The sequence below is a fragment of the Toxotes jaculatrix genome, chromosome 2, assembly GCF_017976425.1.
Source record: "Toxotes jaculatrix isolate fToxJac2 chromosome 2, fToxJac2.pri, whole genome shotgun sequence".
In the NCBI taxonomy this organism is placed as follows: domain Eukaryota; kingdom Metazoa; phylum Chordata; class Actinopteri; family Toxotidae; genus Toxotes; species Toxotes jaculatrix.
Genome location: NC_054395.1, coordinates 15,487,545 through 15,514,216, shown reverse-complemented (window position 1 = coordinate 15,514,216; position 26,672 = coordinate 15,487,545). Strand labels below are relative to the sequence as shown.

Genomic DNA, 26,672 nt, shown 5'->3' with positions numbered 1-26,672 from the left:
TTTCGGGCAAAAAAAGTCAAAATTTTTTTTGACCTCAAAATGTCATAAAAAACGTCATAGTATAGTAAGGTGTCAAAATCGGACAAAAAAAGTCAAAATTTTTTTTGACCTCAAAATGTCATAAAAAACGTCATAGTATAGTAAGGCGTCAAAATCGGTCAAAAAAAGTCAAAAAAATTTTTGACCTCAAAATGTCATAAAAAACGTAATAGTATAGTATGGCATTTTTTTCGGGCAAAAAAAGTCAAAATTTTTTTTGACCTCAAAATGTCATAAAAAACGTCATAGTATAGTAAGCCGTCAAAATCGGACAAAAAAAGTCAAAATTTTTTTTGACCTCAAAATGTCATAAAAAACGTCATAGTATAGTAAGCCGTCAAAATCGGACAAAAAAAGTCAAAATTTTTTTTGACCTCAAAATTTCATAAAAAACGTCATAGTATAGCAAGCCGTCAAAATCGGACAAAAAAAGTCAAAAATTTTTTGACCTCAAAATGTCATAAAAAACGTCATAGTATAGTATGGCGTTTTTTTTGGGCAAAAAAAGTCAAAATTTTTTTTGACCTCAAAATGTCATAAAAAACGTCATAGTATAGTAAGCCGTCAAAATCGGACAAAAAAAGTCAAAATTTTTTTTGACCTCAAAATGTCATAAAAAACGTCATAGTATAGTAAGCCGTCAAAATCGGACAAAAAAAGTCAAAATTTTTTTTGACCTCAAAATGTCATAAAAAACGTCATAGTATAGTATGGCGTTTTTTTTGGGCAAAAAAAGTCAAAAATTTTTTTGACCTCAAAATGTCATAAAAAACGTCATAGTATAGTAAGCCGTCAAAATCGGCCAAAAAAAGTCAAAATTTTTTTTGACCTCAAAATGTCATAAAAAACGTCATAGTATAGTAAGGGGTCAAAATCGGTCAAAAAAAGTCAAAAAAATTTTTGACCTCAAAATGTCATAAAAAACGTAATAGTATAGTATGGCATTTTTTTCGGGCAAAAAAAGTCAAAATTTTTTTTGACCTCAAAATGTCATAAAAAACGTCATAGTATAGTAAGGTGTCAAAATCGGACAAAAAAAGTCACAATTTTTTTTGACCTCAAAATGTCATAAAAAACGTCATAGTATAGTAAGGCGTCAAAATCGGACAAAACAAGTCAAAATTTTTTTTGACCTCAAAATGTCATAAAAAACGTCATAGTATAGTATGGCGTCAAACGTCATAGTATAGTATGGCGTTTTTTTAGGGCAAAAAAAGTCAAAATTTTTTTGACCTCAAAATGTCATAAAAAACGTCATAGTATAGTATGGCGTGTTTTTAGGGCAAAAAAAGTCAAAATTTTTTTTGAGCTCAAAATGTCATAAAAAACGTCATAGTATAGTAAGGCGTCAAAATCGGCCAAAAAAAGTCAAACATTTTTTTGACCTCAAAATGTCATAAAAAACGTCATAGTATAGTAAGGTGTCAAAATCGGACAAAAAAAGTCACAATTTTTTTTGACCTCAAAATGTCATAAAAAACGTCATAGTATAGTAAGCCGTCAAAATCGGACAAAAAAAGTCAAAATTTTTTTTTACCTCAAAATGTCATAAAAAACGTCATAGTATAGTAAGGCGTCAAAATCGGACAAAAAAAGTCAAAATTTTTTTTGACCTCAAAATGTCATAAAAAACGTCATAGTATAGTATGGCGTTTTTTTAGGGCAAAAAAAGTCAAAATTTTTTTGACCTCAAAATGTCATAAAAAACGTCATAGTATAGTATGGCGTGTTTTTAGGGCAAAAAAAGTCAAAAAATTTTTTGAGCTCAAAATGTCATAAAAAACGTCATAGTATAGTAAAGCGTCAAAATCGGCCAAAAAAAGTCAAAATTTTTTTTGACCTCAAAATGTCATAAAAAACGTCATAGTATAGTAAGGCGTCAAAATCGGCCAAAAAAAGTCAAACATTTTTTTGACCTCAAAATGTCATAAAAAACGTCATAGTATAGTAAGGTGTCAAAATCGGACAAAAAAAGTCACAATTTTTTTTGACCTCAAAATGTCATAAAAAACGTCATAGTATAGTAAGCCGTCAAAATCGGACAAAAAAAGTCAACATTTTTTTTGACCTCAAAATGTCATAAAAAACGTCATAGTATAGTATGGCGTTTTTTTTTGGGCAAAAAAAGTCAAAAATTTTTTTGACCTCAAAATGTCATAAAAAAACGTCATAGTATAGTAAGCCGTCAAAATCGGCCAAAAAAAGTCAAAATTTTTTTTGACCTCAAAATGTCATAAAAAACGTCATAGTATAGTAAGGCGTCAAAATCGGACAAAAAAAGTCAAAAATTTTTTTGACCTCAAAATGTCATAAAAAACGTCATAGTATAGTAAGGTGTCAAAATCGGACAAAAAAAGTCACAATTTTTTTTTACCTCAAAATGTCATAAAAAACGTCATAGTATAGTATGGCATTTTTTTAGGGCAAAAAAAGTCAAATTTTTTTTTGACCTCAAAATGTCATAAAAAATGTCATAGTATAGTATGGCATTTTTTTAGGGCAAAAAAAGTCAACTTTTTTTTTGACCTCAAAATTTCATAAAAAACGTCATAGTATAGTAAGGCGTCAAAATCGGACAAAAAAAGTAAAAAATTTTTTTGACCTCAAAATGTCATAAAAAACGTCATAGCATAGTAAGCCGTCAAAATCGGCCAAAAAAAGTCAAAATTTTTTTTGACCTCAAAATGTCATAAAAAACATCATAGCATAGTAAGGCGTCAAAATCGGACAAAAAAAGTCAACATTTTTTTTGACCTCAAAATGTCATAAAAAACGTCATAGTATAGTAAGGCATCAAAATCGGACAAAAAAAGTCAAAAAAATTTTTGACCTCAAAATGTCATAAAAAACGTCATAGTATAGTATGGCGTTTTTTTCGGACAAAAAAAGTCAAAAATTTTTTTGAGCTCAAAATGTCATTAAAAAACGTCATAGTATAGTAAAGTGTCAAAATCGGCCAAAAAAAGTCAAAAAATTTTTTGACCTCAAAATGTCACAAAAAACGTCATAGTATAGTAAGGCGTCAAAATCGGCCAAAAAAAGTCAAAAAATTGTTTGACCTCAAAATGTCATAAAAAACGTCATAGTATAGTAAAGCGTCAAAATCGGCCAAAAAAAAGTCAAAATTTTTTTTGACCTCAAAATGTTATCAAAAACGTCATAGTATAGTAAGGCTTCAAAATAGGCCAAAAAAAGTCATACTTTAGTATGGCCTCAAAATATACAAAAAAACGTTATAGTATAAGATTAATATTAATATTCAGATTAAGAAATACTTTATTAATCCCCATGGGGAAATTCATTTGTAGCAGCAGTCACAAGGAGCAATACATTATATAAAGGAAAAATAAACGCAGTACATACAGGAAGGGATCTTTTATCCACATACATACACACATAGCAGCAGACAATTGCACATACATACATACATAAATATATATATTATTTATATATACAGTTAATGTAACTGAGATTTATAGCGCACCTGAGATGATGCATTAGTCCAGGTCTGTGAGCACAGCACTGACAGATACAGATGAGTTATAGTATCTGATGGCGGACGGCAGGAATGACTTCCTGTACCGTTCCTTAGAGCAGCGTGGTAGCAGGAGTCTGTTTCTGAAGCTGCTTCCCAGATTCCTCACAGTTTTATGGAGCGGGTGGGAGGGACTGTCCATGATTGTCCTCAGCTTTGACAGCATTCTGTCCCTCGCCACCTCCTCCAGGTTGACAAGTTTAAAGCCAACAACAGACCCTGCCTTTTTGATGAGTTTGTCCAGTCTGTTGGCATCCTTTGCTTTAATGCCAGCACCCCAGCACACCACAGCAAAGAAGATGGTGCTCGCCATAACAGACTGGTAGAACATGTGGAGCATCCTGCTGCAAATACTGAAGGACCTGAGTCTCTTCAGGAAGTAAAGTCTGCGCATGGCCTTCCTGTAGACAGCATCAGTGTTTGTGGACCACTCCAGTTTGTTGTCCAGATGAACACCCAGGAACTTATAAGTAGTCACTATTTCTACTTCTTTCCCACTAATATAGACAGGTGAGGGCGGGGACTGACTCCTACTAAAGTCCACCACCATCTCCTTTGTCTTGGCCACGTTCAGCTGCAGGTGATTCTCCCCCCACCACCTGACAAAACTCTCCACAAGGCCCCTGTACTCATCCTCGCCTCCTCTCTCCACACACCCCACTATGGCTGTGCCATCCGAGTACTTCTGGAGGTGACATAACTCAGAAGAGTACTGGAAGTCAGCCATTTAGGTGGTGAATAGAAACGGAGACAGCACAGTTCCTTGAGGAGCCCCGGTGTTGCTCGTCAGGAGGTCAGACTCACAGCCCTGCAGCCTCACAAACTGTGGTTGACCTGTCAGGTAGTCCTCAATCCATGAGATGAGGGGAGCCTCCACCTGCATCTTCTCTAATTTAGCACTCAAAAGTCTCAGCTGGATGGTGTTGAATGCAGAAGAGAAATCGAAGAACATGACCCGTACTGTGGCGTTCAGTCTGTCCAGGGAAGAGTAAGCCGTCTGCAGTGTGTCATGTCATTTAATTTAATCAACAAAACAATCTGAAGAGCCGCTTGGGAGCTGAAAGAGCCGGCTCTTTTTAGTGAGCCGAGCCAAAAGAGCGGGTTCTCTAAAAAGAGCCAGAATTCCCTTCACTACTGGCTGCAAACTGTGGAATGGACTTCCTGAACAGAGGCGTACGTGCCTCATTACTCTGTGTCACATTGAGACACTCCTCCGTTCAGGAAATCCATTCCACATTTTGCAGCCAGTTAGCAGAGCAGCCGGCAGGGAATCACCTGTGGAGTCATTTCAGCGGACAACATTAAAGCACAGAAATGGTTCATGGATTGGAAATCTCTGCAGGTTGGATCGGAAATTTCCGATCCGTGAATTGTGTTGGTATCGGAACCCGATACAGATACTGGATCGGATCGGCCCCATCCCTAGTAGTGTAAGTGATGTATGAAACAAAAATTCTAAATTTTCCCTGGGTTCACCATCTGATTTTTTTTTTTTATATCCTTGTAAATTTAAAACCTTTGGGTCACTCTGGCTTCTGAAAAATCATGATGGGTATTTTTTGACATTTTATAGATTAAACAATTAATCACAAAAATACTCAATAGATTAACTGACAGTAACAATCCTTACATCAGTGCTGGATTACTGACAAGTTCACCTGAACGTCTCATTATTAGCGTTAAGGCAAACCTTTCCTTTTCAGACTCATTATCATGACAAAGCTGAACGTGACCAAACAAATAAATGAATAAATAAATAAATAAATAAATAAATAAATAAATAAAATACTGTCAACATTTTTCTAAAAAGCAGTTCAGAATATTTTCAAGCCCGTGAAGTGTCTCTAAGCTTACAGTTTTCGAGTTCTGCATCACTAAAAATAAACAAAAAAAACAAAAAACAAAACAGAAGCAAAATCCTGTCTCTTAATAGCAGCTTTGTACCCAGTGTTTACATTGACACATCATTTTCACCCACTGCTGCTCTTTCAGGCTCTGTGGGAGGTCTTTTCATGGATGGGGAGGACTCGGCCACAGCAAACCCTATGGAGGACATCAGCAAGTGGAGTGTGGAGGACGTGTGTGGCTTCATAAGCAGCCTGGCCGGATGTGCCGAATACTCACAGGTGAGGACACAGGAAAAGGGAGGAGAGAGAGAGAGAGAGAGAGAGAGGAGGGGAGTGATGCCAGGGGCAGGCTGACAACTAACTATAGAGGAAGAAGAGTGACCAAGCTAGGATTCACACTGCAACACTATTGTAGCATTTTCAAAGGCTTCTCATTATGTTCAGAGTAGAAGTGCTAAACCAGTGCAGCACAAACTTTTTTTTTCAAGTTTATTGTGAATGTGTGTGGATGCATGAATGGCCATGTTCACAAGTGCAGCAATGTTTGTGGGCTTTGTGTGAATGAAGGTGATAGTAGTGCATGTAGAGGTGTGCACCCTGTAGCTTGTGTGAATGAAATGTGTACTTGTGTGTATAGCCATTTATTGTTCCAAAATGAAACATCCAGCATTTAAGAAAAGTGAATCGATCGTTTCTTTATTTAACGACAATACTAAAATGTAGAGATTATAGAGATACAATACTCACATGATGACATGTATGTTTAAAGAGTTATTAGTTCCTGTAATCATTCTGGCCTTGGCGTGAAGAGATACTCTCCTAGTGTGACTCCAGTTTAGGAAAAATCCAGAGTCCGTGTTTCATGCAACAATTTCTAAAGTTCAGCAGTCAAATCAAGTGGATACCCCCCCCCCAGAAAAAAAATCTTCTTAGTACAAAATACCTTCTTATTAACTTCAGATGAGTTTTAGGAATATCTTTTTCATGGAGTAATAAAGTGGAAGTTATTATCTTCAACACTGGAGTCACGCCAGGAACAGATTTCTTTGGAGCCACTGTGGACAGGAGAAATGATTAGTGGCCAGTAACTCTTTCAATATACATATGGGCATGTGACTTTGTATTGAGAGAAGAGTGAAAAAAACTAGAAATGATCCTTAAAGACACAATAGATCTGTTTTATCAACATTTTCTCTACAACTGGATTCTCTATATAGTAAAAATGTTGAACAATAATCTTAAGCCTTTTTTCTCTCAAAATGGGCATGTAACATTTTGGAATAGAGCCACTGTTTTGTAGGTTGTGTGAGTGAATGTGTAGGTTTGTGTGTCTAGTGTGTTTCTGTGTGTGTGTGTGTGTGTTGGGGCTGTGGCTGAAGCGGCTGTGTCTTCGCCAGGTGTTTCGGGAGCAGGCCATTGATGGAGAGACATTACCACTGCTCACTGAGGAGCACCTGCTCAGCACCATGGGACTAAAGCTGGGGCCCGCGCTCAAGATCCGCTCACAGGTACACACACCACAGACCTGCGTGTGTGTTTGTGTGCGATCAGGTGGACTTGGAAGTGCGCTGTGTGTGTCTGAATGTGTGTTTCTGTCCGTAGGCCCAAGACAGACCGCTAGTGTAGCATAGCTGATTCCCTTAAACTAGCCTGCCCCCACAGACTGCAGCCTCTCTTCTTCTGCTCTCTCTCTCTCTTTAACATACAGTATACAGCATTAGTCCATTACATAGTACTCTACAGGATGTACTGACAGTCATACGGTCTCCTCTCGTCTCTTCAGGTGGCGCGCCGTGTTGGCAGGCTTTTCTACATGACTGGATTCCCCCTGGCGTTCCCGTTTCCGCCTTCTGCTGCTCTGCGCCCCCCAGAACGGGATCGGGACCCCCTCACCACACCATCTGACACCCCCCTGCCCCTCTCTCTGTCCCTGCCCCACAGACCCACCTCCACCAGCAGCAGTTCCTCTCCCTACAGTGGTCCCACCCCAGGGTGCTCTTCCCCCAAGCAGGAAAATGGTAACGGCTCCACTGTTGCGGGAAGATACGAGGCCAAAACTCCTTCATAGGAGCTGACAGGAAAGGGGTGAGGAGGGCAGACCTGCCTCAAACTAACCTAAGAGCTGAGGGAGGTGGGGGTAACCTAAACCAGAGATATTGACTTCCAGGCTCTATTTACCAGCCACCCTCCCCCCCGGACCTTTACGCTGAAATGTATGTTTATGGGAAAACATTGGACTGGAATAAAAGACAACTGGACGATATGAACCACATCCGGCAAACCAATCAGAGTTCCTCTGCAGTGGCTGTAGTCGAGCAGAATCCAAAGAAACTGGGTTGGAAGGGAGACACGTGAAGCAACAGAGGAACAGAGAAAGAGAAAAAGGAGGAAAAGGAGACAGCTGGTCACAGACAGCCTGCCAAAAAAAGGAGCGAAGCCCTGCCACAAATGCGACATTCTTGCAAGTCAGACAGTCAGACGCTAGCGGAAACTCTTCCTTCCTTCCTGGGCTGGAGGAAGCTCTGCTCACTCACTTTCTTTTTCTCTTGTCTCTATCTCTGACTGCTCTCACCACAAGCCCTGCAGAACCCAGGAATTAAAAAGAGACGCCTCTCCCCTCTTTTCTCTCCCTCCCTTCCTTCTGCTCGCTTGTTTCCCGAAGCCAAACAGCAGCGTGGGGCTGTCGTTTTAGAGGCTGGAGTTGAGGCGTATGCTGAGCAGCACCAGATCTGACCAGCTCCCTCTTTATCACTGCAACTATGCATTCCACTGTCCCAATACCAAAGATGACCGGATGTGTGGAATTGGAACCGTGTTTCACAATGTATCTGCTTCTTTTTGCATTAATAGTCTCAGAGAAAGACTGGTCTAACAGGGGAATGCTAGGCTAGTGCCTCACATGACGGACTCTATTTGGGGTGACACAGGTAGAGCTGTCCTTTCCTAACATACAAAAGCTTAAAAATGTTGGCGAAATGGAGAAGCGTCTATGGTGTGATACAGCTTATGTCATTTTATGCTTGTGTTGACTACTGTGGGAGGTAGGAAAAACATGCAAAATTGTACAGAATCATGCTTAAGATGAAAATATACTGAAGGTTACATACGTGGTACTTTTACTTTTTGTTAACTGTAGTTGCACGAATAAGGTTTTCTTTACTGAAAAATGTGACTTGCTGAACTTTGGTGGTACTTTTGTTCATACTTTTGTTCTGCCATTTTTTTTAAGTGTAATATTAAAAGACTCTCCAATCTTGAATGCTACTTCAGCATATAAATGAGGAAAAAAATATTTATAGGACTTCTGATGTAGTAGATAAAGCAGATTATGATATGTATTATAATTAGCCCTTCAGATGGATTCCAAAGATACTTTTACTTGGTTTTCTCTTGGTTGCAGGGAAAAGAAAGGCACAAAGCTCTTAATGCACATGTTTTGAATTTGTTATGGATTTTTTTTTTTAAACTACGCAAGCAATGAATTAAAATGGTCTCTAGATTTCCCTTCAAAAGTTTTGTCTTCATCCTATTTTTCTATTCACCACACAGGTGAAATAAATCCTAAAGAAATTCCTCTGTTTTCTCATTTCTGTCATATTTGTGTGCCTTTGTCAGACAAAGTATATATGCCTTTTCCTCCTCAGGTGTTTGTGGTTCCTGTAAAAATGTGCAGGAGGGTGTGTGTGTGTGTGTGTGTGTGTGTGAGAGAGAGAGAGAAGGGGAGGTGACCCATGGGGGGCACAGTTCAGGTCAACACCAGCTGTCAGAGTGTGAGGTTCAGCCGCAGGCCAAGGCCTCCCTGCCTGTGGGGATAAACCTGACCCTGCTCATACACCCACACACACACACACAGGACCAGAACCAGGAATAGCCCCCAATCACACTTACCTTCCTCCTTCAAAGAGTTTACACTGGAGTGGTGAGCTCTACAAGCTCTGCTGGGACTTCCCCTTGCTTTAGGCTGGGCCTCTGCGCCATAAGATTCTGTATTCACTGAAAACGACTACAGAGGAAATGTGGCGACACAAATCAAATCTTCATTTGTGGAGTTTAAGTCCATATCAAACAACTGCTATGCCCCGTGTTGTACACCAGTGAATGTGTGCAATTATCGTTCACCTAACAAAGGGAAGTATCACCTTCAGTTTAGTGGTGAATGCACAAAAAAGCTGCAGTAAAGCCAAGAAAGAGAAGCAGATAACTTAGCTGTGTCTGAGCATGTGAATTCGCAGACAGAAAAGACAGTTGTCGGGTGGGGGTGAGGGTGTGTGGGGGGGGGGGGGGGGGGGGGGGGGGGTGTATTAGGAGTTGGCACAGAAACAGACCAGCCTGTGTTGCTGCTCTACCACCTGGGCAGAGAGTCTTGGCACAGCATCAGACGCCACCCTGCCAGCCTGGCACAGCACTGCTGCCTCGGGGCTCAACACCCGCCTCTCTGTACCCCTCCTCTTGGCCGGCCCAGCCTGGCTCGGCCCGGCTCAGCGAGGCTCATAGTTCTCTCCAAATAGCCTGTCCTCACAAAGCCTGAGGGTGCCTACAGGTGTGCACATGTACAGAGGACACAAATGACTTATTTCAGGTGCACTTGTGCATCAACATGCATGGACACGCTTCTATTAATTAGCATCTAAGGGAAAAAAAAGGAGGAGAGAATCTGGATGTTTTTTGTCTTTTTACAATTTAATTGCTTAATAAAATTTTATCATGGACACGTTTGTACTGTACAAGTAATACAAAATTCAAAAGCAAAGAAAATAGCAAAAAGTCCAAAAATGGTATAGATGGTTGGAATATATAATGTTTCTCAGGTGAGCTGAAGTGTGTCCCTCCATGAACCTCAGTCATCATCAGACAGCTCCAGGTCTTCCACGAGATCTTCGTCTCCCTCTGCCAGCTTTATCAGAGCAGAGGAGGACAGCGGCTGAGGAGCCTTGGATGCCTTTTCATCGCCCTCATCATCATCATCATCATCATCATCTGGAATACAGACAGGAAACACTTCTTATTCATGGAGCCCAGCAGCTATTAGAGGTTGCATTTTGGTAATTCCTGACATAGATTTACTACATTACTTGAATTAACAGTGTTACTGTAGCTGTATGAAGCTACACGTTACAGGTTGTTGTTGCTAGTCCAGTCAGGTAGGGACACCTAGGGAGTTAACGGCAGGCTAGCAGCTGTTTTATGCATGCAAAAGTTTGGGCAAATTAAATATTTTGTTGATTTTTTCGAGGGAAGGAGAAGTAAATAAAACCCCTGCAGCAAACAGTCATTAAAAAGTGGGCCTTTCTTCAAATGTTAATTCCCTGTTCCCTCCTATTTTACAAACATAAAAAGAAAAAAGAAAAAACTAAGAAACTAACTATGGGATGTGCAAAAGTTTGGGCACCCAAGTAAGTTCCCTTCATAGCAATTATTTCATCTTCCAAATTATAAATGAGTGAAAAATGTCATTTCATGTTTTGGTCAGTAAAGAACAACACTGTTATATCAGACATCCCTTAAATGTGCTTTACAGAATAACAGATGGATTAGGAATTAGATAAATAAGTGGTAGGAATTTCTGTGCAAAGGTTATTCATTTTAAGGGTACGACTTTTTAATGCAAAAATTCGGCCTGCAACTTGATTATTTTCATTATTGGTTAATCTGCCAACACTTTTGATTAATCAATCAGTCTATGCAATAGCAGAAAATTGTGAATAATGACCCTCACAGCTTCCCAGAGTCCAAAGTGAAAGCTTCAAATTACTATTCAAGTTCAAATCATTTACTTCCCAATAATAATAATAATAATGAGCAAATTCTCACAATGGACAGACTGAAATCAGGCGGTATTTGTTTGAAATTTTTCTAAAATGATTAATCAGTTATCAATATAGATGAATTTTCTGTCAGTTGACTATCAGTCAATTAATCATCAATTCACTGTAGCGCTACAAAAACTGTCTGAAGTTTTACCCCTAATACCTGCCAGCCTCTGTATTAATGAGTATGCATATAGATGCACTGGAGTGATACGATCTCTTTGGTATACAAAATGAATGAATACTCAACAAAGCACACAACAAATTACAACTTGAAATGTCTGAAAACTAAGAATTTGTCAGTGCTATCAGTATTCTTGCTTTTCGACACTGATGCTGCACCAACCTGAGTCTCCTCCCTCCATCCCCTCATCATCGCTCATGTCAGATAGGTCTTCAAGGTCGTCATCATCCTCATCATCATCTGACCCACGGCTGTCCTTTTTACCTGAGGGAGACAGTGAAAAACGTTACAGTGCATTGAATTTTGCCTAGTGTTACTTCCTTCAGACATTTTTTAAGTTTTGCGTCGTTGCATCGCTGACGTCTGAGGACTTTGGAGACACCTGTATGTGGGCCAGGTATCAGAGGCAGCTGGAAGTGTCTATTTCCTCCTGAGATGGAGCTGAGAGTCGATTACAGACGCCGCTGCGGCTGCTGCACAAACACCCATGACAGTTTACTACTGGCAATTTCAGACATCTTATGCTCACGGCCTAAATATAGCAAATGGAGATAGCAGGCAGGTTCCACAGCTACAATGATGATGGCAGAGTTGGTGTGTGTGTGTGTGCTGGTGTATGTTTGTGTGTGCTGGCGAGAAGTTTGTCTGAAATTGTTGTGCTATCCTTAGAGTACAGTGCGAGTGTGTGTGTTGTCTAGCCAAAGGGACAACTGGGGTCCACAGGCTTTGAAGTTGAGGTGTGATGAGAGGCTGGGGGCATGGAGGAGAGAGAAGCAAAACAGAGCTGCTTATTGTCTGTTAACACACACACACACACACACACACAGACAAACAACATCTATTAAAACATCAGCTATTTCTCTTCCTATCTGAATATAAAGGTGATAAACATGTTCTCTCTCTCTCTCTCTCTCTCTCTCTCTCTCTCTCTCTCTCTCTCTCTCTCTCTCTCTCTCTCTCTCTCTCTCTCTCTCTCTCTCTCTCTCTCTCTCACTCTCTCTCTCTCTCTCTCTCACTGTCTGTTGCTCTCATGGTGCTAAGCAGACTTAACCAGTACCTTAGAGGTTGCCCCCAGATGACCTGGAAGACTTACTACCCCCACACACTGACACCGTGACCACAGAAAAAAAAAAAACCACACACACATACACACCAATCTAAATCATCAGCCCCCCTGCTCTCACACTCCTCCTCTTTCCGGGAGTGTGAGAGACCACAAAGAGCTTTGGTGAGCTGCCCAAAAGCGTTTGGCTCTTCAAGACTGGACGACAAGGTGGTGGGTGTACATTTGTGTGCTATCATCGAGATGTGTGTGTGTGTGCATGTCGTGAGGACGTGCGGGGGCAGCTGGTTGAGGCCCACAGAGCCAGAAAGAGAGAGCGAGAGATGCAGAATGAAAGAGGTAGAGAGGGCGAAAGAGAGAGAGAGAAAGAGAGAGAGAGAGAGAGGAGTGGGAGCGGCCACCTCTGGCTGTTCCACTGGGCTGGTTTGAATTAGGAACCCCCGCTGGGATCCAAGCCTGTACTTCCTGTCAGGGGCTTTCAGTTTGTGTGTGTGCGTGTGTGCGCGAGGGGAGGGAGGGGTGGAGGAAAGATGAACAAGAGGGAGTGGGGGGGGTTGGGGGGGGGGCGCAGAGAGTGAGAGGCGGAGGCCCGCCGCTTGCCGGCAGCTGCCCATCCGTTTGTGGGGACTCTCCCTACAATGAAGTCCAGATGCAACAAAAAAAAAAAAAAAATCCCCCTGCCGCCTACTCCTTTCCTCTGTAACCTTGGGGAGGGCTTTTTAAGCTTGGAGTGTGTCCGAGTGTAAAGCTGTAAAGGCGAGGTTGCAGCTGCCTCTGACCTATGGACGACCCCAGGAGGACGAGACACACAGGGTTTTAAAGGATAAACGAGCTGACGTCTCCTCTTAGCCGAGAAAGAACCAAATTATCTGATTAGCAAAGAGATTTTCTCATGAGTCTGATCTGGGATTTCATTTTCTGTTCCTCAAAAATGGTCTCTGTAGATGTTTGAATAACTCAGGGCCTCACTGCACCTGCTTTACAGGTCATCTGTTTCATGTACCCAAATCTTTAAGATTGGGGACTGTCCCAAAAACAAATACAACAGTAGAGGAATCAGACTGAACTGTTATCGCCTCTTAACTTTGCCTTTAGTAGAAGACCAGGCTGTAACGAAACACAGCCCCCTAGAGGCCAAGACGGGCAGTACATCATAACCTACTGTTCCACAAGTAAAAAGCACCTCTTGGTCCTTTGCAGGACAGTGTCGTGTGAGTGAAACGTGCAGATTGCCGTTTCCACATGTAAACTCTGGACAATGTACAGAGAATCAGTTCAGGACATTGTCTGGAGTTTCGCACAGTTTTCACACATGAAAACTGTGCCCATGTCAGACGCGTTCACATGTACTGGAAATATTTTGTTTGGTTTGGGCGAGGGTTGGCGCCTGGGTAGGTGTGCTGGAGGAAGGATAGACACATCTTCAACAAGCTCCACCCACTCGCTGTGGATTCTCCGAACAATTACTTGCTGTACGTACATATCAGCTCAGTTGGACATTACACGGACTTTGTCCTGGGGCGCTGGCAGGGTCTGTTTAATGTCTCATTCAGCTGATTCTGACATTTGCATTCACACATACAGCTCCTCCGTGTAATGTCTAAAAAAGCTCAGGGTTGCAGTGCATGTGTGAAAGCAGCTGAAGACAATTGGCTAACCTTTAATTTTGAACCCTCCATCATCATCTGATTCGCTGTCAGACTGAAACAGATCCTTGAACTCCTTCTTGTCCTCTTCTTTCTTCTCCTGAATCTTCTTACGCTTGATTTCAGGGAGGTCCAGATCTTCCATCTTTGATCAAACACAAAAAAAAAAAGCTGGGTTATAACACAAGCCTGTGTTGATGATGCTGCTGATAATTGTTATGCCAGTAAAAATTTTCACTAAATAGCACAACTGTTTCATGGATTATGTAAATGAGCAATTCTTGTGGGTAACGCTGACATTCATAAAGAAAAAGCTAGAAGTGATTCACGACGACCTCAGTAGGATGAGGTGAATGCTGGTGGGTCGTTTTTGGTTGGATAGTTACCCTTTCTTTGCCAGAGATCTCCAGCTGAATCTCCTTCTCCCTCAGCTTCTTCCACTGGCTGTAGTACCTGGTGAGGGGAGTCCCCTCCTCCTGGATCTGCTTCTCCCAGGCCGCCTGACAGAGAACATTAAAATCTTTGTTGAAGAATGTATGCACAGGTGTGGGTGGGTGGATCCAGTGTTAAATAAGAAACAGAACGGTGTCTAAGCCTATTGATAAATATAAATTTATCATTTTTTCAATATCTGCTGAGAGAGGCCTTTTAACAGATTCTTCCAGGCTCTAAAATGACCTTAGTACAAGTAGCTTTCCACCGCAACTTCATGTCAATTGACCAAACGAAAGAGATGGACAGACAAGACGGTGATGAGAGCCAGAAGATGTGGAAAACAGACAAATTGAAGATGCCTGAAAAGGGAGACCAGCGGATCTTCTCCAGTCTTCCCCTAAAGGTATTTGTGGATGATATTGATTAGGCCCAATCACATTATCTGACCAACAAATCCAATAGAGCGAACAGACCAGGGCCTGCTGCGCCTGTTCGCTTAACACATTTACCACAGTTTGCTGTGTGGCTATTAAGATGGGTGACATGTATGCTAAAAAAAACCAAGGGGTGGGGGGGGGGCAGCTAAGACAGACAGGATAAGAAAATGAAAATAGAAAAGCTTCTACTGAATTCAGCCTAGACGCAGACAAACAACACAAAAAATTGCCACTGGAGAGAGAACGACAAGAGACACCAGTGCGACCTGGATAGAGGCAGGGCATCATTAATTAGGCTAGCTCTCAGTTTGGGTGACATGTCAGTGGGGGGCTGGTGGCCAGAGGGGGGCCGTGGCCTTTTCCACAGCAGCAGCAGCAGGGCTGTCCCCTCTCCTTCGCCTGCGGTGACACCTCTACCGCTGCCACGATGCTAGAGAATGGATGCCATGGCGACAGCCTCCACTGAGCAAAGAGTCGTGGCGACAGGGGCTGGCGCTGCCGCAGTGCCGTGCTGTCTGTCTGTTGTACTTTGTTAATACATGCACACGCTTCTGTGTGTGTGCGAACACACACATTTTCTCATCAGCTAAATTACACAAGGACCATCCTCTTTAACTTCATTCTTAAAAGCTCTTTAATATTAATCAGCAGGACACGTCAAGACTCTCAGTGGCAGGAAAGCCACGTAAAAACGTGTTTGTGTGGACAGGTATAACTAAAGAGTGCACGCACACACATGCATGCACGCACACTAATGGCTACTCATTAAGGCAGAGGCGCCTCTGGCTCAAAAGCCCATAAAAGCTTCCAATAACCACAGGGCCGTTCTTAACCAGGCTTAGAGTTTACACAGGAAAGTGTCCTCCGTTATCAGTCGCTGCCTGCAGGGGTCGTCGGCCAGCAGCCTCTACCTCAGTTGGACCAAAGTCCAAAAGAAACGTTTATACTCTTACTGTTTGCCAACCAGGGAAAAGTCTGTCTTTGGCCTGCAACTGGAACAATTAATCTATCTTGATGCTTATTGAAAACAGTCACCACCTACACATTAGTGCAGAGTGAGGCAGACATTACTAATGTAAATGAAAAAAAAAACAAACCAAAAAAAACCCATCATGCTATTGTTGTTGTGGAAACAACTGTTATATTTAGAGGAAAACACTGATTCAAACTTGTACTAACTATTAGCAAATTCCACATCAAGTGGATAGAGCTGGCTGCTTGTTGAGTATCATCAATTATTGTGAACACCCAACGAAACACACCACAGCAGCTGGCACCATCTCACCAAAAGCTGGCAAAGTGACAACTAACTACTCCTCATTAGGTCTGATTTATGTATTAGCAGGAGGGATTAATGGACAGACTTCCCAGATAAATGAATTTCCAATCTAAGTTTTGTTATTGTCCATCAGTGCTGCATATATTTAAATTTACTGAGTTTTGAAGTCTCACCTGTGCATAAAATGAGTGAATCTGTACTTTTGTTAATTCCAAATTAACATCTGGGTTTTGTCGTGCATCTTTCTTTCCTTTCAAATTTTTCTGACCTGTAAGACTAAACAATGGGTGGCAAAGAAAACATAGCAAAGTGAGAAAATGAGTGATGCTCACCAGACGAAAAATCAAAACAAAACATGAAACTAACCGCTGCAACATTTCACAATGGTCTGATTTTTGATGTGTGTGTGTGTGTGTGTGTGTGTGTGTGTGTGTGTGTATATATATATATATATATATATAGAGCCTATATATATAGAGCCTCCATCTGAACGGAACGCAGCCTCTTCAGCCTCTTCAGTAACGCGTGCTTAAACATGCCAGGGAGTCTGGAGAACTTTAAATTCATCAGTATACATGTGGCTAAAGGGCAAACAACTAATAAAGCTACTGACAGTAAATAATTATTACTACAAATAAAATGACATCTCAGTGTAATGAAACTGTCACAGTCAATAAGTAGAAAAAGTAGTAAAACCAACAGTCATTCAAGGAAATGGTAAAACACATTGGTAACTAGTACTTTTCAGGGCTATAATTTATTTTAATTATTAATTATAACAACTTTTTTTGTTATAATAATTATTGTTATAATTTTTTTGTTGTTTTGTCATGACGTCTAAAAAAAATCTAATTTTTCAGAAGCCATTTTAAAATTGACAAAAACTCAATATTAGGAGTTAAACTGACAAGAAATACAAATGAGTGGAAGAGGTAAAATAACTCTGGAAAGGCAGGCTGTAAATTCAGGACAAGACAGGCTTCTCCTCCATCTCTCTTTTGCACTCACGCACTCACGCACTCACGCACTCACACACTCTCACACACACACACACACACACACACACACACACACACACACTCACCACAGCAGTGGCATCGGCGACTCCGAAGGCGGCCTTCTGTCGCCGTCCTGTGATGTGGCTGCTGTTCTCCTGTACCTTCTCCAGCAGTTGGCGCACCGGCTTGCAGTAATTGGCCACTTTGCATTCCTTCAGGAACGCTTTCAGCTGCAGAGACATGGAGGGGGAGTATGAGAAAGAAGGAACCAGTGTAAAGGATCATCCAGTCCGCCCATGCGGTGTATTCAGGCACAGCTGAGGAGGGTTTGTGGCTGTTCCCCCTGAGGGGAGCAGATTCCGCCTGGCAAGACGTGAACCAGATCCTGAATCATCTATTCAGAGAAGATTTAAACTCTAGGAATGATGTTTAGTGTCACTCTCTTATTAGTACACTGAAGTGTAATTCTATAACACTTGAGAGTGTCCTGCAAAATGTTAAGGATATGAGGAATTTCATTTCACAGACGTGGATAACTCAAATCCATTTCAGTTTAAAGGTTGTGTTACCTGAATGACGGTGGGCAGGGCGAGCTCTGGGAAGCCAATGGTGCACGCCTGAGTGTGGAAGTATTCCAGTATCAGGTCATACAGTTGGTCAATCAGTCCATCCTAAAGATTCGCAAACAATATTCACACATCACTATAGATGTAAAAATTTAAATTCAACATTGTCTTCTTAGCTGTGCAGCTACATCCAGTGAAAAAATGACTTGTTACAAAGGAACGGTGATGACAGCTTAGCCTGGCTTGTTCCAGACCTCTGAATCTCTGCCCACATCTCTGACTTGTTTTGCGCTTCAGATAGATCTGTGTTGTTATGTTCACTGATGGTTATTTCTGCCGGCTAGAGAAGCAATTGCAGTTTGTAGGCAGGATTAAGAACATGCTATCATCTTCCTACATAGCTACCTTGCAACACTCATGGAAAAATAGCAACAAAAAAATGGTGACGAGTGTGGATGACACTGACACAGATGTGCACGTTAATCTAATTCCATGAACAGAATTAGCAGCTCTTAAAAAAATCAACATATTTGTTTGATGAATGTGAAAAAAAAAACAACTGCAGTGTCCATATTAGCAGAAAAGGGCATTGGTGGAACGGATATGTAACTAGCTGTCTGATTGCACGGGGCGAGAGCAAAACAAAATAACTCTCCTTTCCAAACGGAAATCGGCTCGCGAGGACTGAGTAAATGAAGAGAAACTAAACGTCTGATTATCAGGCTAAGCTTAGCCTGGCTGTCATGCAGTCTGTCACCTCAGGATTCACAGATTACTCTGAAAGTCACACACCAGGAAATAACATGCCAAGTCAACATGCTAGACAAAGAAAAACAGCCCTGACTAAAATATTTAGTCAGCAGCTTAAAGCCAGCCTGTAAAAAACCTTTGCTTGTTAGCAGCCACAAGTGATACTAACGGGTAATGGCTCTTGCATACTGCAATTTTAAGCATAACTCAGCCTTTTTTCAGCCTTCTCCGTGTTGTATTAACTATCAACAAACTCTATATAAACTCTATATATCTGCATGTAAACTTCTACAGGAAGTTACCTTTTAATTAAGGATGGACCCTATACACATTCACAACCTGATGCAAGTGTAATTAAACCTTTAATACAGATCGATTCACACGTAATCTAAAAACCCAGTTGGCTCGAGTAGGCAAACACATCATCGGCAGTACAAGAGGCTTATTTGCCTCTCTGTATGAAAATAAATGAAAACTTTTTTAATTAGTGCTTCATAACAGGCAGATCAGTGTTTGTTTAGTTATGTCTGTTGTGAGTCTACGAGGCAGGGGTTCGTGGCAGCTGCCCAGGTGAAAGAAGTGAAAACAGCCCCAGTGAGCGGAGTGCGGGGGATAATCCCAGAAGGCCGTGCTGCAATCCTCTTGGCGGCAGCGCTGAGCGTGGTGACTCCGGGCCAGTTTTAGAGCCCTGACAAGGGGCTTTCAGCGCTGCCCTCAATCCCCTCATGCACGCACGCAGGCTAACGCGGTGTCAGGGAACGACATGAAAATTACATTAACTAAGGCCTGAACCACTCATCTGATCAGCTGCTGCTCCTTCTCAGAGCAACACAGACCTGAAGCACAGATACAAACTGCTGCCCACACCATTCAAATTCAAACACTTTCCCTATTTAAAAAAAAACAAAAAATTGTCCCACACTCTGTCCTTACTACTGGTGGACCCAAGACAGTAATACCTACCTTGTAGGCTTTCTCAATCAGGTTGACTTTGCTAAGCTTCAGGATGACAGCAAAGTTGATGGGCTTCTTGCTCATTCGCCCTGGCTTCTTGTTGAAGTCCACTTGTTGGAAGACCTACAAGAGAAAAACATAAACCGGCATTTGGACGCAACTGCTTAAGTTTGATTGATACAATAGTGCAAAGCACATCATTTTCAGAGAGTGGAATAATACATTGATCCAGAACCCAAAGGAAATTCAAAACATACACTAAACATGTGAGCTGAAAACCTATTAACTTTTTTTGTTTTTTGTTCTGCATTATTAATGTTATTGATTATTCTTACAGCTAGTATGTTTAAAGGGAGTAATTTCACACTCCTCATCGTACACCTGTTATCCATATTATCCAATCAAGACAAACCTCATACAGAAGGAATTCACTGAAAAAGGTCAAGCAGATGGCCTGCACAGATCTTTCTCCTTATTCCTGAGACATCGCTCTTTTGTAAGTTCAACAACACAAGGAACCCAAGAAAACCACAGTTAGAGAATATATATATATGTAATTAGCTACTTCAGCTACGACATTAGTCCTTTAATCCTGACAATCATTCTATGCAGTACATTTTACATAGAGAAGTGTTAGAGAGATGACACATTTCTATCTTAGTCTGTGAAAGTACATTCAATCCAACGTGTGGGCTTTTTGTCTACAAGCTTTAGCTTTCACATCTGCCCACAGTGCACAAGTGAATTTCTGTCTTGTATTTGTATATCAAGCTATTTCTGACTCCCTGTATCTGTGTGTTTCTGTGCGTTAGTGTGTGCGTATTGTGTGTGTATGAGTGTGTGCGTGTGTGGTCGTTAATGCGCTCAGTGTGCGAAGCAGAGCAACGCTCCTGGCCGGTGCTGTCTGTACAAACATAGGATGTGGTGGCGGTCTGCGGGGGAGCCAGGGGGAAGTGGGAAGGCATGGGCCAATCCTGATGCATGCACATGCACACGCACGCACACACATAGCTACTGAAGCAGGAAGCTCCAAATCATACACCCCCCTTGGAGATGTGAGAACACACACAGGCACAGGCACAGGAGGAAGGGGCTGCTTCTGCTGCTCTAATTAAAACAGTAGCAGCGTACCTCAGCCTGCCTTTAACAAGGGGAACAGTAAAGGAGAAAAAACACAGGAAATATCGTGCGTCACAAATAAACACGACTTGCTGCTGGGGGTTGGGGGCTCTGAGTGTGTGTGCAGGGAAAAAAAAAAAGAGGTAGGGAGTGGGCCATAGGCAGAGAGGATGTGGTCTGCACAGCGTGTTAGGACCAGAGTGTAAACCACAACTGTGCCTTTATGGGGTCGGTCAAACTGCTGCACGTACACATACATACACACACACACACACTTACAAACAAACACCCCGGCCACTCCCAGCGGGCCGAGTTAGTCGCTGTCGCTAACACGCCGCCCCACACACACTTACGCATTCACACAGAAACGACACATAGACACCATGCAGTCACGTGTTCAACACCTGACCCAGACAAAATGTTGTCAGTTGGTGACCCGCGATTAGTCTGATAACAAAGGTGTCTCGCACACACACAAACACACAGTTCTACCCTTCGATGTGCTTCCTCCTGAGCTCCTTCAGTTGTGGCCGTTGAGACCAAAATGCATTTCATAAGCCACTGATGTTTTTCCACAGCAAACCACTGACGGAACATTTCATCACATCTACCTTTTCAGTGTTTCCATTTCTGACAAAGACGCCCAACTGACTGCTGTTCATTCTGAATAATTTCAAACTATTTGAGGTCAAGCATGTATAGTGTAGTGTATGAAAGACTTCAGATCAGACTGCTGGAAACTTGGCCGACTACTCTTCTCAAGCTGTACTGATCCTGTCAGACCCACATGGCTCTTACTGGAGATGACTACGTGTGAAGTCTTACCTCCAAGAGGAAAGGCAGCACAGGTACAAATGTGTTGGTGCTGCTCGACAGCAGGGTGAGGGCTCTGCAACAGTGCATCCTCAGAGGGTAATATCTTGACGTGGGCACCAATCTGCTCAGAAAGAGAAAACAGTGGTCAATGTCTCCACCTGCTGTTGGTAGAATGTACAGGACATGGTAGGTGCACACAAATAACTGATACTGTGTTATATAAAATGAACGCCAGGCAGCAGCCTGAAGTTTAACTGCTGTAATTATAGGCCGTAAAAAACAGCCCGTATCAACAAATGACTAACATTAGATCTTTTGAGGATGACACCACCACCGGTGTTTGTGAATCCAAAAATTCAGGTGACTGTACAAGATTGCCCAATATTAACCATTTAAAAATATACTGAGAGCATACAAACACACATTTTTAGCCTTTTAGTTGTCATAGTGTGGTAGTAACAAAGATACTAGAAGCTGGACATTTCACAGTTGGACAATAAAATAAAAAAATCATTCCCAGCAGATAAATTAATTCTTTTTACAGCTTTATGTACAATTCATAATGCATCTTTGTGATAAATTATGTATTCCTCAGTACTGATTTATCTGTTCAATTTTATCATTTATTCGCTCCCACCCTCCAATTTTCAGCACCGCTGCACTTTTCTGTGCATAATCTTGCCTTATTTATCACTTTTTGCCAGCAGTCATTCTGTCACTCAAACAGTACTGTCACAGCAGGAGACCCTTCGTTCTCAGTTCTGCTCTGTTCACTTGCTGCAGTGAGGTTATGCTGATGTGTAAAAGTTACAGCAGGGTGTTCAAACCCAAAGGCCCTGCATTAAAAAACACAGATTGGGATTGGGTACTGATGAGGTAATAAAGTAGAGTCGAGGAAGGCTCATTTAACTAACAGATCCATGAGTTTAAGGTTTATCAGACGCAAAAACATTACACAGACTTTTTTGGAAAATGTTGCCAGAATTAAATTAATTTAGAAAAAAAAACAACTTATGACTGAAAAAGATTCATTTTATAATTTGGCAGATGCTAAGATTTTGTTTAGAGCTGAGACGACACGACTGACAAAAAAAATAAATAAATAAAAAAATTGAAATTATTTTAACAATCAATTGATTGCTTTGGTAATTTTTCAAGCAAAGATGCTCAAAGTATGATTGTTCCAGTTTTTCAAATGTGAGGATTTTTCTTTCCTGTAGGTTCTACTAAACCAAACATGTTCAGGTTTTGAACTGCTGCTGTTTTTTTTTTTTTTGTTTTGTTTTGTTTTACAAAGGAGGCAATATGAAGATTTTTTTTTTTTTACTATTTTCTTACATTTTCTAAGTCACACAATTAAACTGATTAATTGAGAAAAAAATCATCAATAATGGAAATAATTATTAGCCGCAGCTCTACTGGAATTTAATGGAAACTGAAATGTCTTTATAACAAAGACTCTGAAAATTTAGACCTGTTATACATAATACAGAACCCTTCACCAGACAGGCTTAACATTTAACACCCTGTGACAGATTATTCATTTACAGTAGTACTAGCATTAACTCTGAGGATCGGGACTTTCTTACATTCTTATGGCATGTTGTCTAACACATGCACATAAAATTTAACAGGTTTAAATAATAAAAATGCACATGAACTCACTTGATGGTGCCAATTATGACCTGGCAGAGTGGATAGATGAGAGGTTGGAGAACATCACTGGGATGCAGGGTGCTGAGGACGCGACACCAGAGATACAGACAGTGGATATACTGCCAGTTGTACACAGACTGATACGTTTCCTACAAAACACACACAAGCAGAGTGAGTACCAAATTACAGATGGTTAAAATTGGCACTTACAAGAAAGCGAAAACTGAAGTCGGAATGTTTAATCAATTATGTGATTTTCTTTTTTGCAGTGTGCTGTGCTTATGAGAACAATAACAAGCAAAACAGTCAAAAACGACAGGCTGGTGTGCCGAAGATACATACCGCACTGTTTTTACCTTTTGTGGCTAAGTCAATACAGTAGATGTTTAGATCAATTTTAATCAAAGAAGAATAATATGAGAAAAATCCTTAAAACCACATAGCATATAACAGCAAAACAGTCTTCCTACATTTGTATACGTTCCATCTAGGAGAGCATTTCTAATATATCTTTGCATGCAGCTTTATAAGGATCCAACCTTTTTCTTCATGGTCATGGCGTTTCTGAGGTGGATGGCCAGCTGTCTGATGTAGATGAAGGCTTGCTGGTAAGTGGCCTGTGTGTCCAGGGAGTACATCTCTGTTAGAGTTCGCTGCATGAAGTTGATCATGGGCAGTGCATTGGGAGATGTGAACTTGCAGTTTTGTACGTAGGAGATGTACATTTGCTGCAAAGAGAAAGAAAAACACACAGCAAGCAGAAGCGATCAAAATACAGAAGGGAACACACCTTGGCACTGGTTATATAGGCTTGATGTGGCTTTAAGTGTTTGTAATGAACACCAAATGAAAATGAATACAAATAGAAGTTTAAGTCTGCCTTTGTGTCAATGATCTTCAGTCAATTCCCTGTTCTAGTCTATTTTGCACCTGGGTTTGCTGTGTACCCTACAATTGCTGTGCTACTCTGCATTTAGCTCACCTTGAGAATAGGGTTAAGATATGTTTCCTGCTTGTGCCTGCAGATTTTGTTGAGGGCCAGGAAGGCGAGAACCCGACTTGTTTCCTCCCCTGTGCTCCACTGCTTCATCAGTTGCTGGATAAAAAGATGTGAGGGAAATGTAAAGATACATTAAAAGACCATATCCCAAAGAGTCACATTCCAGGCCTTTTTGAGGTGACTTATGTCCTACCTTAACCAGGTGCCGACACTGTTTGGGTAAACAAAGGTAATAAGGTACAAGCTGGTTGGCGTGCCGCAGGACAGCGCTGATGACTGAAGACTCTGTTAGACAGGATAACAGCTACAGGTGGAGAGGGAGAGAACAGAGACAAAAAAAGGAGAATAACACAGGGATGTTTACAGGACTTAAATTAAGAAGAGGAAAAAGCTTTTATTACAAATGTACAGTACAGTTCTTTGTTATAAATGAACTGTATTGCATCAAAAACAACTAATAAAACATCTCAACAGAGACACCTACAGTGAGCAGCAAAACAAACCTGAACTACTCCACTGAGATACATCTTGATGTCGATCTGATTCTTCTGCCACCGTGGACTAGACGATGGGAGCACTAGCCTGAGAACAAAACAGAGGAAAAACAGAATGAGACGTGATCAAGCTTTCCACCGCAACATTAACTGTCAAAAAGAGGTGAGATCAGCAGGTGTAACATCCCCTTCATACTTCTTCTGGTCTTTATCTGGCTTTAGGTTGAGCATCTTCTGCATGGCCGCATAAATATCTCTGATACAGAACAGGACCAAGGCATTGAACACTGCAGACCAAACAGAAAAAGGGATTATTTATTCATATTTACATTCTATCTTACTAAATATGTCACATACTACATAACAAGGCTTGTGATTCAGTAACATGACATAAACAATCCACTGTGCTTGAAATCTGTTATCAGAACATATGTGTAATATCAACTTTGCTGATAACTAGATATGTGTATAAACGTCAATGTTATCGAACACCACCATAAATGAAAAGAATTATAATTAAGATTATGGTAACTTTGTACCCTAGCTGCTTTCTGAAATGCTACTGGCCACATTACAAGAACACATCGAAAAACACTGACAAACTGTGCTTAAATATAATTCAATTTAAATTTTTGACCGCAGCACTCCGCAAGAGTAATGTAATGCTGTCATCAAAATGGTACAGCCTGAATACGAATGTCAGCGCTTACAGGAAAACGTGGAGTCCTACCTGAACTGTCAGCCACTTTGTATCGACACTGACCCCCTCCTTCACCCTTAGTTGTGGCTACAGCAGCCTTAAAGGCCTGGGTGACTTCCCTGAAGAGACGAGGTGTAGGTTCCTTCTTTATAGCAGCTTTCCAGTCTTCAATCATTTTGTCTGTGACTTTGATGGTTTCCACTGATTTCTTGGATTTCTTCGAGCCTTTCTGACCCTCTTCATCATCTCCATCGTCCTCACCAGAGCTGGCCTCCTACATGTGAAACATTTAAGTATGAAGATCTTGTCCAACAGAGCTCAAAATAAACATTCACACACACACACAGGTAGCTGGCCTACCTCCAGTGTGGATGGCAATCTGTGGTACTTTTGCTCATCCTCATCATCAGAGCTGTCTGTGTCCTCAAAGTTTAGGAGCGTTTGATCGTTCTCTTGGAGAAACTTGTAGAACTCTGGATCTTTATTCTTTAACCTGGACAGCTGCTCCTTGTGCTCAGAGGCTTTACCTTTCTCTTTCTTCTTTTCATCTCTACAGAGAAAAATAACCACAACAAACACGAGATGCTGGTCTGTCCTTGAGAGAATATGGTGTTGTTAGGACAATCACAACAGTGACACAATACATGTGACTTACGTCTTGGGAGCCACGGAGCTAAGATCTTTCTTCTTGTTCTTTTTCTTGAGTCCATTCTGTTTGGGGGTCTCTTCTTCTGATTCATTTTCACCCGCCGAGTCAAAACCTGACAGTAGGAACTCATCCACACTGAGGTCTTCTAGTTTTCTATGAGAAAGACAAAAGTTCAACAACTGTAATAAGCTAGCCTACATGTGGGGGAAACTTAATGTGGTGCATGGTTTATACTGTTTCCAGTGTTAACATTAACGCTTTAGCCATCAATTAACCGGCTAAATATGTCCAGGTTTTATTCGAGCATGGTCCATTTTCAGCGAAGATACAACAAACTGAACACTGATTCGAGCTAACTGCTTACAAGAACCCCCTATACTATGCTAGCGTTTACAGCATGGTTAGTTACGACACTGTGGTACTGCACCATGTTAGCTAACTAAAACGAGGCTATCTAACCAAACAAATTCGCCCGCTGGATTGACAATGGTTACACTTACAAAATAACACGAATTTGCTGTTAAACTCGTAATATAGAGCATTTAGTAAAGAAAATGTCCACACACCTTTTCTGTTTCCCTGCCATGCTGGATCCAAAACGTGACACCACCAAACACCAATACCCACAATGCCCCGGTGCAAAACGAAGAAATTGGTTTTATGGTTCATAGGTCGTGGTCGCTGTAAACCACTTGCGT

The 26,672-nt window shown here is 41.3% G+C and overlaps 2 protein-coding genes across 6 annotated transcripts in view; one reads left to right on the top strand and one right to left on the bottom strand.

Annotated features, from left to right (window-relative positions):
- Nucleotides 1-8,985, top strand: part of samd11 (sterile alpha motif domain containing 11) — a 63,232-nt gene extending 54,247 nt beyond the window's left edge. For 3 of the 4 annotated variants that reach the window (XM_041059846.1, XM_041059848.1, XM_041059850.1), the window contains exons 11-13: nt 5,567-5,700; nt 6,819-6,929; nt 7,205-8,985. In XM_041059846.1, coding sequence (XP_040915780.1) covers nt 5,567-5,700; nt 6,819-6,929; nt 7,205-7,489 — 530 coding nt within the window. In that variant the 3' untranslated portion in view covers nt 7,490-8,985. The remainder of the gene's footprint in view (nt 1-5,566; nt 5,701-6,818; nt 6,930-7,204) is intronic. The other variant, XM_041059847.1, reaches the window with a different exon arrangement.
- A 1,102-nt stretch (nt 8,986-10,087) lies between these two features.
- noc2l (NOC2-like nucleolar associated transcriptional repressor) lies at nt 10,088-26,595 on the bottom strand. 2 transcript variants are annotated; one of them, XM_041066046.1, is made up of 18 exons: nt 26,541-26,595; nt 25,981-26,127; nt 25,686-25,875; nt 25,356-25,599; nt 24,822-24,912; nt 24,635-24,713; nt 24,325-24,435; nt 24,114-24,227; nt 23,671-23,859; nt 23,141-23,280; nt 21,485-21,596; nt 19,550-19,663; nt 17,840-17,941; nt 17,357-17,500; nt 14,508-14,621; nt 14,134-14,266; nt 11,575-11,676; nt 10,088-10,398 (listed from the first exon to the last, which is right to left on the bottom strand). In XM_041066046.1, exons 1-18 carry the CDS (start codon nt 26,558-26,560, stop codon nt 10,259-10,261), a joined length of 2,286 nt encoding a protein of 761 aa, XP_040921980.1. In that variant the 5' UTR covers nt 26,561-26,595; the 3' UTR covers nt 10,088-10,258. The 2 variants fall into 2 exon arrangements, with proteins under 2 accessions (XP_040921980.1, XP_040921991.1); XM_041066057.1 differs by having other exon boundaries at nt 10,088-10,395.
- Nucleotides 26,596-26,672: the final 77 nt, after the last annotated feature.